This window comes from Cyprinodon variegatus, unplaced genomic scaffold (assembly GCF_000732505.1).
Source record: "Cyprinodon variegatus isolate N-32 unplaced genomic scaffold, C_variegatus-1.0 Scaffold1160, whole genome shotgun sequence".
In the NCBI taxonomy this organism is placed as follows: Eukaryota; Metazoa; Chordata; class Actinopteri; order Cyprinodontiformes; family Cyprinodontidae; genus Cyprinodon; species Cyprinodon variegatus.
The window spans coordinates 91,415-101,997 of record NW_015151613.1 but is presented as its reverse complement, the minus strand read 5'-3'; the positions used below and the strand labels follow the sequence as shown (position 1 = coordinate 101,997).

The 10,583-nt window shown below is 37.6% G+C and overlaps 1 protein-coding gene across 2 annotated transcripts in view; it reads right to left on the bottom strand.

The window, feature by feature from the left end:
* Window positions 1–4,510: 4,510 nt before the first annotated feature.
* nsf (N-ethylmaleimide sensitive factor) overlaps window positions 4,511–10,583 on the bottom strand; it is a 51,209-nt gene continuing 45,136 nt past the window's right edge. Inside the window, exons 19-21 of one of the 2 annotated variants that reach the window (XM_015400911.1) lie at window positions 7,679–7,734; window positions 7,398–7,449; window positions 4,511–5,082 (exon numbers count right to left, since the gene is read on the bottom strand). In XM_015400911.1, coding sequence (XP_015256397.1) covers window positions 7,419–7,449; window positions 7,679–7,734 — 87 coding nt within the window. In that variant the 3' untranslated portion in view covers window positions 4,511–5,082; window positions 7,398–7,418. The remainder of the gene's footprint in view (window positions 5,083–7,397; window positions 7,450–7,678; window positions 7,735–10,583) is intronic. The other variant, XM_015400912.1, reaches the window with a different exon arrangement.

Sequence of the window (10,583 nt, the reverse complement as noted above, 5' to 3'; positions counted from 1 at the left end):
CTCAATCTAATCTTGGAATTACAATGCAGACCAAGCCTTTCACAAGTTAAAAGACCTTTTTACCTCGGCTCCTATTCCTTAAGTTTGTCATATTTCCAACAAGCTATTTTGTCATCCTGGTGTCTCTTAGGATTTTAATAATAATCCAGAGACGGTTTTGGTGGCCTAACTTCAGAAAAGCTGTCAAAAAAAAAAATGTTGCAGCATGTTGGGGTCTGCTCACAGTCTAAGGTAAACCACCTGCTGGTTTTCTCTTACCATTGTCCTTTCCTCAGCGCTCCAGGTCTCCTATATCAATTGACTTCTTTACTGGACTCCCTCTTTCTATACTGTAATTTTGACAGTCATTGACCAGTTCTCTAAAACGACCCACCTGGTTCCTCTAAAACAGTGGCCCCAACCACGGGGCCGCGGACCGGTACCAGTCCGTCGGTCATATGGTACCAGGCCGCACAGAAAATAAATATATATATATATAATTTATCGACGATCAGAGTCTGAGTGATGTTTTATTTTGAAAAATATAAGACATTGGGGTTTTATCTCCCAATTACATCAGTCAGTGCATCTGTGCGTCTTGACACAGGTTAATTCAGGTCAAGACTATAACATCCTATCTTTGTGAAATGGGATTTTCTGCAGTTACAGCGACCACAACAAAGCTACGGAGAAGACTGGACATCAGGACCACAATTCGTGCGTCATTGTCTCCGATAACGCCTAGATGGGACCGGTTTATTTCGGAGAAACAACCTCAGGGCTCCCACTAATTCAACATAATTGTGAGTTTTATTTTTATGCTGTTTGTATTTGATTTTATGCCAGTCGTATCATTTTATTTGATTGTATTTACCCCCCACACTTTAAAGGCCGGTCCGTGAAACTATTGTCTGACATATAACCGGTCCGTGGCGCAAAAAAGGTTGGGGACCGCTGCTCTAAAAGGATTTCCTTCATCTAAGGAAATTGAGTCTATTCTGGCAGGATACATTTTTCTATTTCAATGGCTCCTCTTGGACATAGTCAGTTTGGAGTAAGTTTTGTCTCCATTTGGGGTTCCATTTGAGATTTTCCTCTTGTTTCCACCGACAATCTGATGGCAAAATGTAACGTATCAACCAGTAGGTTGATACTAAACAACGAATCCTTTGTTCTGGTGACCGTTCATCCCAATCCAGTAACTTGCCTTCTTCACACCTGCTCTACAGGCATTTCTCCTATCCAAATTGTTTTTGGTTATGACCCATCGGTCTTCTCCATTCAAGAACTAGAAGACAGGGTTCCTTCTGTTTATGCTGCTGCCAGGCAGGTTGTCAAAATATGGTAAGAGACACCTTTGACTTAGACAGATTTATTTGTCATTTGTTTACAGTGTAAAACAAAAAGAAATTTCGTTTGGAACAGCTCTCTGGACAATTTGATCTTTCTTAAAAGTGCAGCCTTGAAAAATAGTAAAAAATGCTAACAACTAAGGCTCTCTTTAGGTCTGATAGCATCCATTCCAGAGCAGCCAAACAACACAGGTCAGCAGTTCCTCTCTACAGTGTGGGGCAGAACGTGTGCTTGTCAGCTAAGGACCTAAGTCTTTGGGTTGGACATAAAATGCTTGCACCACGTTTCGTTGGACCTTTCCCCATTCTTAAAATCATTAATCCAGTGGGAGTTAGGCTGGGCTTGCCACAAACTTTGAGGATCCATCCATCGTTCCATGTTTCTAGGGTAAAGCCTTTGTTTTTCTTCCACACTGCTTTCCCCTTCAGAGCCCCTCCTCCTGCCTATATCATAGATGTGTACACTGTTTGCTGCCTGTTGTGCTCCTGGTCCAGGGAACTCTCTTTTGGGTACCTGGGGGTTTGGCGGGGTATGCTCCAGAGGAGTGCTCTTGGTTGCTGTGGACATTTTAGACAAGACACTTACTGCAAAGCTGTTTTTGGCCTCTTGCTGAGCCCCCTCCTCCCACCTGGGATTTTGAGGGGCACCCAGTTTATCCAGTTTTAGGGATTGTGGGCTAATGTTGGTGGGGTTGAAACTGGCAGTACCTCGTTGACCTGGAGGGCTAGGACACGGTGGCTGAGTCGACCTCTACGAGGCACACCTGCAGCTGGTTGAGAGTCATCAGAAGGAGCATTTAAGGCCCCGTCCACACGAAGCCGAACCATGGCCTAAACGCACAAATTTTTCACCAAACCAGCCTCTCATCCACACGAAGCTGGCGTTTCGGGGGTCTGTAAACGATCTTTTTTTTATTCAGCCTTCAGAGTGGGAAGATTTTGAAACGCCGTTTTCGCGTTTCCATCTTTAAGCTCTAACCGCATTTTTTTTTTACACGCATGCGTCATAGCGTCGCCTCTAAACACGCGACACAGTATCACAACAACAATGGCGCCGTACTGTGTTGAATGGTTGCTGCTAATGCTACTCACCCTGCTGTCGGGCTTACAACAGAATCTTCTTCTTCTGGAATATCTCCAGGAAGAACAGAGCAATATCGACGACATAGTTCAGCACCTGTTTGACTTAACCACGAAAATGGACCCGCAGGGCAACCATGTATAAATATTAGTGCGCATGCCCAACATTTCGTCGCTTATTTTTGCTTTGGCACCACAGCGCCACTTACAGGCCTGGCATACATTTTGCAGCGTTTTCATGCATTCGTGTGGACGATCACATTTATTTTACGTCTCTGTCTTTACGACAAACGTTTTGGAAAATATCAGCGTTTCGTGTTCGTTTTGACTTCGTGCGGACGGGGCCTAAGGAGCATGCTTCCAGTACCCTGCCATCTTATTGTTATGCTAAGTGGTAACTCAATTCTCTGAGCCTCAGACAGTTTTTGCTTTGTGTTCTGCATGCTTTAATGTGTTATCACCATAAAATTTCTCTGTTCCAAAGGGACCCAGCTTGTTGTCTAAGTCCTGAACCTCTACAAAAAATACCCATTTTTCTGGCTGAAGTTCCAAACTGGCGGCTGGGTCCTCCAGCTGTGTTTCCACTACTGACTGAATCCTATCCGTGCATTCCCCTCTGAGAGAAAGAATGAGTCAAGCCTCCAGTAAGTCATTTCTTTAATTCATTCCTTGACTCCTCTGTTTTTACCTCCTAGATCCAGTCCCCTTCCTGGAAGCACTTCCAGGTTGCTCACCGCCACCTAGTGGAGGAAAGTCAGACTTATTTTGCTGTTCTGCAAATAATCTTTATAGAAATTTTAATTGCTCCTTGAGAGTTTTCTGCATGTGGTCAAACACAATCATTGCAGCTTCTTTTTCATTTTGGAGAAGATAGCTGTTTCTTGGAGGTTGTGCATCAAAACATTTGTTTTCAATCTATCCTCCACAAAGAAGACCGGGCAGAGACAACAGATCAAAGATTTAGTTTTGCTGTGCATATTTGTTTTTTATTGCAATAATACATCTGCACATCAACATTTATTTACACACATACACACATCCTTAATGGTCTGAACAAAACAGAAACTTTTGAGTTTTTTTTGTTTTTGTTTTGAGCACTGAACACAACATTAGCAAAAGAAAAAATACTTTAAATCCAGCTGTCTTTTTACGGGTAAACAGTTAAATACATACACACCCACACACGTTTCTATTTGCATAAACTTGAATTAACCATTCAAATACACACACACACCATACACATGCAGCGTTGGGTTTCCTAATACTCCCAACAAAGAATTAAACTCCACCGTATACACAGTCGATAATTCTTGACTTGTTTTTAACACAACACAAAATCAATTCTCTGGTCAAATCAACATCTCAGTGAGGAAGATACTGACAAACTATGAAATATCCATCTCTGTTAATATACTGATTTTTCTTTGTCTCTATATGTATATATATACTTTTTACATTACCATGTCATACTGTATCTTTAAAGGGATTACATTTACACATGAAACAGCTTTTCTGTACAGCAACAACTAAATGACTAAAAGCCTCTCTTGCTTTCACATCTGAGCAGCATGGGGAGCTCTAGATAGGGGCCAACAGGGGCCAGCACCCAATCAAGATCTGGTCCTGGCTCCTGTGCTAAAAGGATACACTATAAAATTAAAATATAAGTCTTTTTTTAATGAAGGTATTTCTGCTTGATTTCAGCCAATTGGTAAGAACAAGAAAAGCAACTCCGTTATCTTATTTCAAGTGGATAAGTGTTTTATTTTTGTAGGGGAAACTTCTCATTACCTTAGCAGATCATTTTGTTTACCATCAATTTATACTTATTTATTATTTACACTATATTTATTTTTGGAGTGTAATACTAAATTAATTTCTTATAAAGATATATGCTGACAGAAGCGACTGTAACTGATCTGTTCCTTTGAATAATTTAATATTTCACTTTAAATTTACTTTAAATTATCTACAAATCACAGTCAGCTTTGAGTTTCAGCCTTATTAACAGAATCACAGTTTTCAACTGTCAGATCTGAAGTCTGCAAATTCAGCTTTGTGGCTCACTTCAAACGCTAAACCATGCATTGTTTTTTCCCCCGACTAAACTTAGTTTAGAACTGCCCCTGCTCAGCAAAAGGATTCAAGTCACTTCTGCCTTTGTTGTGTTTCTACTGCTTGTGAGGATGCACAATGTTGTGTTTCTACTGCTTGTGAGGATGCACAATAACCACCATCAGCAGGACAAGAAATATGCAACAAATACAACAGATAGTAGAGCTAAAAACGCTGCTTCTCTTTTCATATATGTTACGCACAATGCACAAAACAACATTTTTTTTTCACCACAGTCTTCTATTGCAATTCCTTTAAAGAGAACAGATTCAATCATTACACTCCCAATAGTTGACTGCAATATGTTTATAAGTGCTGTTAGAAATGTTGGATAGAAGTAGGCAGAGGGTACAGTGACATTTTCTCAATGAAACATGCCGTGGATGAGAGAAGTTTGTCAAGTTATATTATAGACCAGGTGATGAATGGGTCGACAGAGAACAGGGGATCTGTTTTTTTTTCCCGCCTCTCCCAGCTTGTTGGTTCTTGTTGATGTCTTGCAGATAATGAGTCTCCTTAATTCCACTGCTCCCTCGACTCTTACAAACTTCGATCACTAGAAAAAGGAAAGAAAATAGAAAAAAGTGCAAGTCCATCAACAATGAGGAAACCTTCTCAGCTCTCTTTGAGTGAGAAACCTGCACAGATCCTTGTCAGTTGCCTCAGATTTCTGAAGTCCATAAACCTAAAATCTCAATAATCAGCAAAATCTCTCATTTAATAAAGTTGTTTTTCTTTAACCGAAAAGGTTCATCACATCAACGCAAATCATGGTAGTCACTGCGATTCAGTGTTTGGTTATATGAACTCAAACATGTTTCATGCGCAAAGTTATTTAAGTTTTATGTTCAGCTGTTTCTTTCTGTTGCTCAAAAAGAAAGTCATGAAAATTCTACTGGTAAGCCAGATTTGCCAGTATTGTAATTGCTTTAATCAAGTATTAGCATTAACATCCTTAACATTTAGATGCTCTATAGTCAATTAATAAAATTGATGTAGACTCATTAATTGGAGTTGAGTTGAAACTCATTATTTTGTATAATTTCTCCAACTCAAATGTGTTGAGTTAGTTTAACCTATACTTAGTTTTTCAAACCTTTGGATTAATCTGAATTGTTTGTGCATAAATTAAGTAAAATGGCTGCAGCTACTCTGTATACTCTCTAAAAACCAGATGGATGCAGTTTCATTTTGGGCTGTTGATAATTTTCTGTGTTTTCATGGCCAAGATCCATTTTTTATTAGCTCTACAGTCAATGTTTCTATACATGTTAGTCATAGATTAGAGGTAAATTAACATAACACTCCTCACAGTCACACATGGTGCAACAAATAATGAGCAAATCATTACAAATGGAGAGTAAACCACAGGTAACACAATGCATTGAGTTAAATGGCTACTTGGCCTCTACTTGGCTAATTACTGCAGGGGCTGATTCCGTTCCTGACTCGTTTATATGCATAAAACGAGTTGTGCAGCACAGGAGATCCCCTGGGATACCATAAGAGTGGAGGTTCGCAGCCTGCTACTGTTACCTGGTATTTTACTTTTACAATTATTCTGAAATAGTTTTTGCATTAATGTTTGATCATTTTAGGAGAAAAAAAGAGGCAGCTTTTTTTCAAGCCTCTTGTTTTTTAAGCAAGGGACCACACAATATATTTTATGTATGAGCGTTCAGTAGTTGTAGCATTAGCATGAATGGCAGTTAGCCATGGTTTAGCTCCCAAACACAAAAAGGTGAAAATGAACACTAACAAACTGCTCTGCCAGTGAGTCCCTGATTGGTGGAATTGCTGCTTGTGGTTGAACAGAAACAGGTGTGGTGATAGCAAGGCAGGCTAAAGTTAGCCCCTTTTTATATTAATGACGAATCAAGGAGGACGGGGAACGGTGCTTATTGTTGAGAGAGTTCTCTCAACTGTTGACCAACATATATCTCTTAAAAATCTGATTTTCGGGGGATGACTTCTTTAAAAGCAAAAGCTAAATTCAAGAGCAAAAATAATAAAGCTGCTCTCTTCACTCTCATATTTACAGGTTAAGAACAGCAGAAGCAGTAAATGCAGTATAATGTTAGATGATGTTAGTAAACTAATCGACTAAACTATAGCCATAACATCATGTCCAACCTTGATCATGCTGATAATGTTCTCATAATTCTGGGATTCTTGTAAATTCAATCACATTGTTGGCCAAGTTTGCTCCTCACTAATTCATCAAAGGATTGTTAGGATAATTATTATTGATGATGTGTGAGTTGATTTAATATTAACTGCCTGTTGCATGTCAGAACTAATGTTTCCCCCTGTAGCTTATCTAATTAGAACAGTTCCTCTGTCAGGATAAACAGTTATCATCTTTATTCTGCATGTGGCAAAGATTTGGGAATGGAATGAGAATGGTGTCGTTGATCTAAAAACAAAGTGTCATAATTTAATAAGCAGGAGCCATAGATGTCTCCTCATCTGCAAATGTGTATGATGTGATCATGTGATGAAGTGGCAGACTGGAGATGTATAAAATGCTTCTCTAACTATTTATCATGACCACTTTACGAGAAGGGAGCCCAGTTGGTAAGAAGCCGATTTTCGGTAACTCAAAGCAAGTTATCTGAAATGAGCAAGATTACAATTCTATCAAGATCCGTTGTCATGTCTCATGGTTATATAATGCATACAACTTATAAAGTGTTATTTACAGAGTTTGTCCCGAGTGATCTCTTTTCAGGAAAAAGAAGCAGAGAGAGAAAGCTTTAAAGGTGTAAACAGAGAGCTTTCCTTTAACAGATGTACCATTTCAAAGCTAAACTAATTAGCCAACTACAGATTCTACCAGCTCTAGTTTCCTCACACCACTGTTTGTCTTACCAGTAAGGAGCGACTGACAGCTTAAATTCGGATTTGGTCACCGTCATGCAGCCTGGTGATGGCAAAATAAAGTTGTTATGATTAGTTGTTCAGCAGAAATCACTGGTTGTAATACGTGTTTTACTCTTGTAGCCCAAAACCTTCACATGTAGTGCTGTGCTTAGTGTAACGAAAAAATATATATATATAAAAAAGGAGACAAATTAAAAGAAGAGGATGATGATGAAGCAGGATGAGTTTTTTAACTGATGGATGTTATTGTCTTGTATGATTATACTTACGCTCCCTCATCTCTAAGCAGAGTCATGAATTTAATCACTCTGTAATCTGGATCCATCTGGAGGCAAAAGGAGAAAGAAAAGGATTTAGGAGTAGAAATCCTAATCTGAACTGATTATATTGTAACACCACCAACTATTCCAGCAACATTGAAGAGTGTTTATGTGATTCCTCAATCTAGAATTAGACAGAACTTTAATGTTAATATTTAAATCCATAAATCCGTTGATAAAACAGAGATCTGTATGGATTTGGATAGATTTTTTTTCTCCCTATGTTTTGAAAAAACGATCCAAACCAACCTGGCATCATATGACATCTTTTTGAATTTGTTCTGTTTCTCTGTCTGGAAGCACATTTCATTCAATAATCTAAAAGATGTATGTGTGACAAAAAAGCTTAAACCCAAAATACCTTGATAAATCAAACACGTTAGATAGAATTTCATACATACCTGAACTTTCTCACACATTGAATTAAATACTTTGCAATCTACAGTTACTAGAGATGGATTCGAGATACATATTGAGAGCACTACTCTATAAACCAATGCTTATATTCTTTTCCATGACAGCATATAAAGTAACAGTTTAATCATATGGATTAACAGCAAGCCAGTAGAGGAGGTAAAATTAATTTGTATTTTTGAATGATATATATTCGTGGCAAAATGTTCTTTTGACTTGGCCTGCTGCTCTGTATTGTGGGAGTTGTAGTTTAGTGATCCAAACTGAAATCTGAATTCTTCAGTTAGAATGATGGATACTATATAAATGAAAGCTAGAAAAGCATTTTTAGACTCAGACACCTTTTGCCGTCATTTGTATACCCAGAATGTAAACAAAAGAAATTTATGTTATGTACAGTTTTCTTAGCCTTGCTACAGTATTGCTTAAAGTGCAGCAGTGATCCATTGTAAACAGTGTGGGAAAAAAAAAACATGTTGCAAAAGAAAAAAAAACGCAGATATGTAAGTTCAGAACATTAAATATTCAAAACAAATTAATTATTTATTAATGGAAAGAAGCAATGGCTTGACACGCAAAAATGCACACTATTAACCTAAAAACCTGTTTAAGATGTCAAAAGTTAAAAAAAATGGTATTTATTGTAACAGACTTTATTTAAGAATTGTTTATTTTCGATGTAAACAATACAGTAAAGATAAATATCTATAAACATATCAGTACATTACTCTGTAAGAAAAAGCTGTTTGGTTTTCATAGACACTATTGCTTTTGCCATACTGCAAGCTGCAATCATAGACATTAATACGTAGACGCCCAATAAGAAAGCTGCCAGCTGACGTTTCTATGAGGCAGCCATTTTGGGTCAGACCGTTGACACAGCTGCAGTCAGAATTAATAGGAGGCACCTCAGATCTCATTTTATCCACATGTAAGTCAAGTCAAAGATAATATCACAATAATTTCTTACATGTCCTCTTTAAACTCCTTCAAAAACTAAAACAAATTTTAAAATTACCTTTCAGTTATATTACACAAATCTCTTGAGAATCAGAACTATTTAAACTTGAGTGAAATTGGATGAAATATACAATACACCTGGATATGTTTTGTACTTAAATATCAATATGATGGAGAATTTTTTTTTAATATCTTTATATCATAATTGTATATTTTATAGATATTATATATTTATATAGTATATAATAATAATCCTTATTGTAGGGATATGTACTGGGATAATGAGGAATATGATCTATAGAGGAAACTTTGTTGTAATGTTGTTTACAAAAAGTACAGTTATTATTTAATATTTTTATTTTATTTAAATATATATTTAATTTTTTTGTTAATGTCAAAAAATGTTGTCAGATCGTAGTGAATAGTAAATTTTTGTTATGTCTAACCTAAAGATTTTTGTCCTTCTTTCAAAACTATTTTTCAACTACTTTTTTTTGTTGTTGTTATTATTTAGTCCAAATTTGAACATTTGGGTTAAACATATCTCCTAATTCACATCTTCTAGAAATCCCTCCAGGAAGCTTTTTCAATGTCCTCAAACTTGAAAACAAAGTCCAGTGGACTGTTTTTAACTTTCTTTTTTTTGGAATATTAAATCCTAAATATGTAAGGTAAATCCACTGGATCTGGTTTGTAGACTCTTTTTATTTGTGCACTCATAGGTGGAATTAAATTCGGGCATCCGGAGAGGCAGCTCTGGAAGTTTGCTAACCGTCAATACAAAATCAAAATTAGGCATTAAATTAGAAACGTGAAAATTTCTCGTTTTCAGGCAGCCACTTTATCTGGAAATTGTTCTGGAAAGAGTTCACCAGAATCAGAGTGTCTGAAAACATAAAGTACCATTCGCCCCAATCAGGGGGCACCGTATGGGGGGAAAAGTTAGGATGATTCTAAGGGCCCTTGACTGAAGAGAAAGAAACAGACAAGATTTGTCCTGCTTTATTTTTCTGATATAAAAAGAAAATTCATCAGTAATATCAATGTCTTTCATGAGTCCCCAAATTCCCCATGAGGCCCCCCCCTGGCCCCAGTTGACTTGCATTCTCTCTGACAGCAGCTTGATCTGATCTAAGATGAGCGACCGCTCTGTCAGCACGCCTCTCCCCTGATGACGCAGGGGCTATTGATGTCTGTTGTTGAAATGTATTCTGCTTAATGTACTGTGTCCTGTAGTGCTAACTCTACCCAGCCAAAACAGAGTAATAGTAAACCTTTTGAATTCGAACCCGACTGCATTAGAATTGATGACAATGTAGAAATCACAGGAGGTAATATAGATGAGAAGGAACAAAGGGAGGAAGAGAGGAGAGTTTGCTAAAGAAATTTGTGTTTATGTTGGGTGCTGCTGCTTGGACATGTTAACAAGGATGTGAAGTTATGCAACAAAGAGCTCCAGTTTTTTTACATGAGGCTGTTT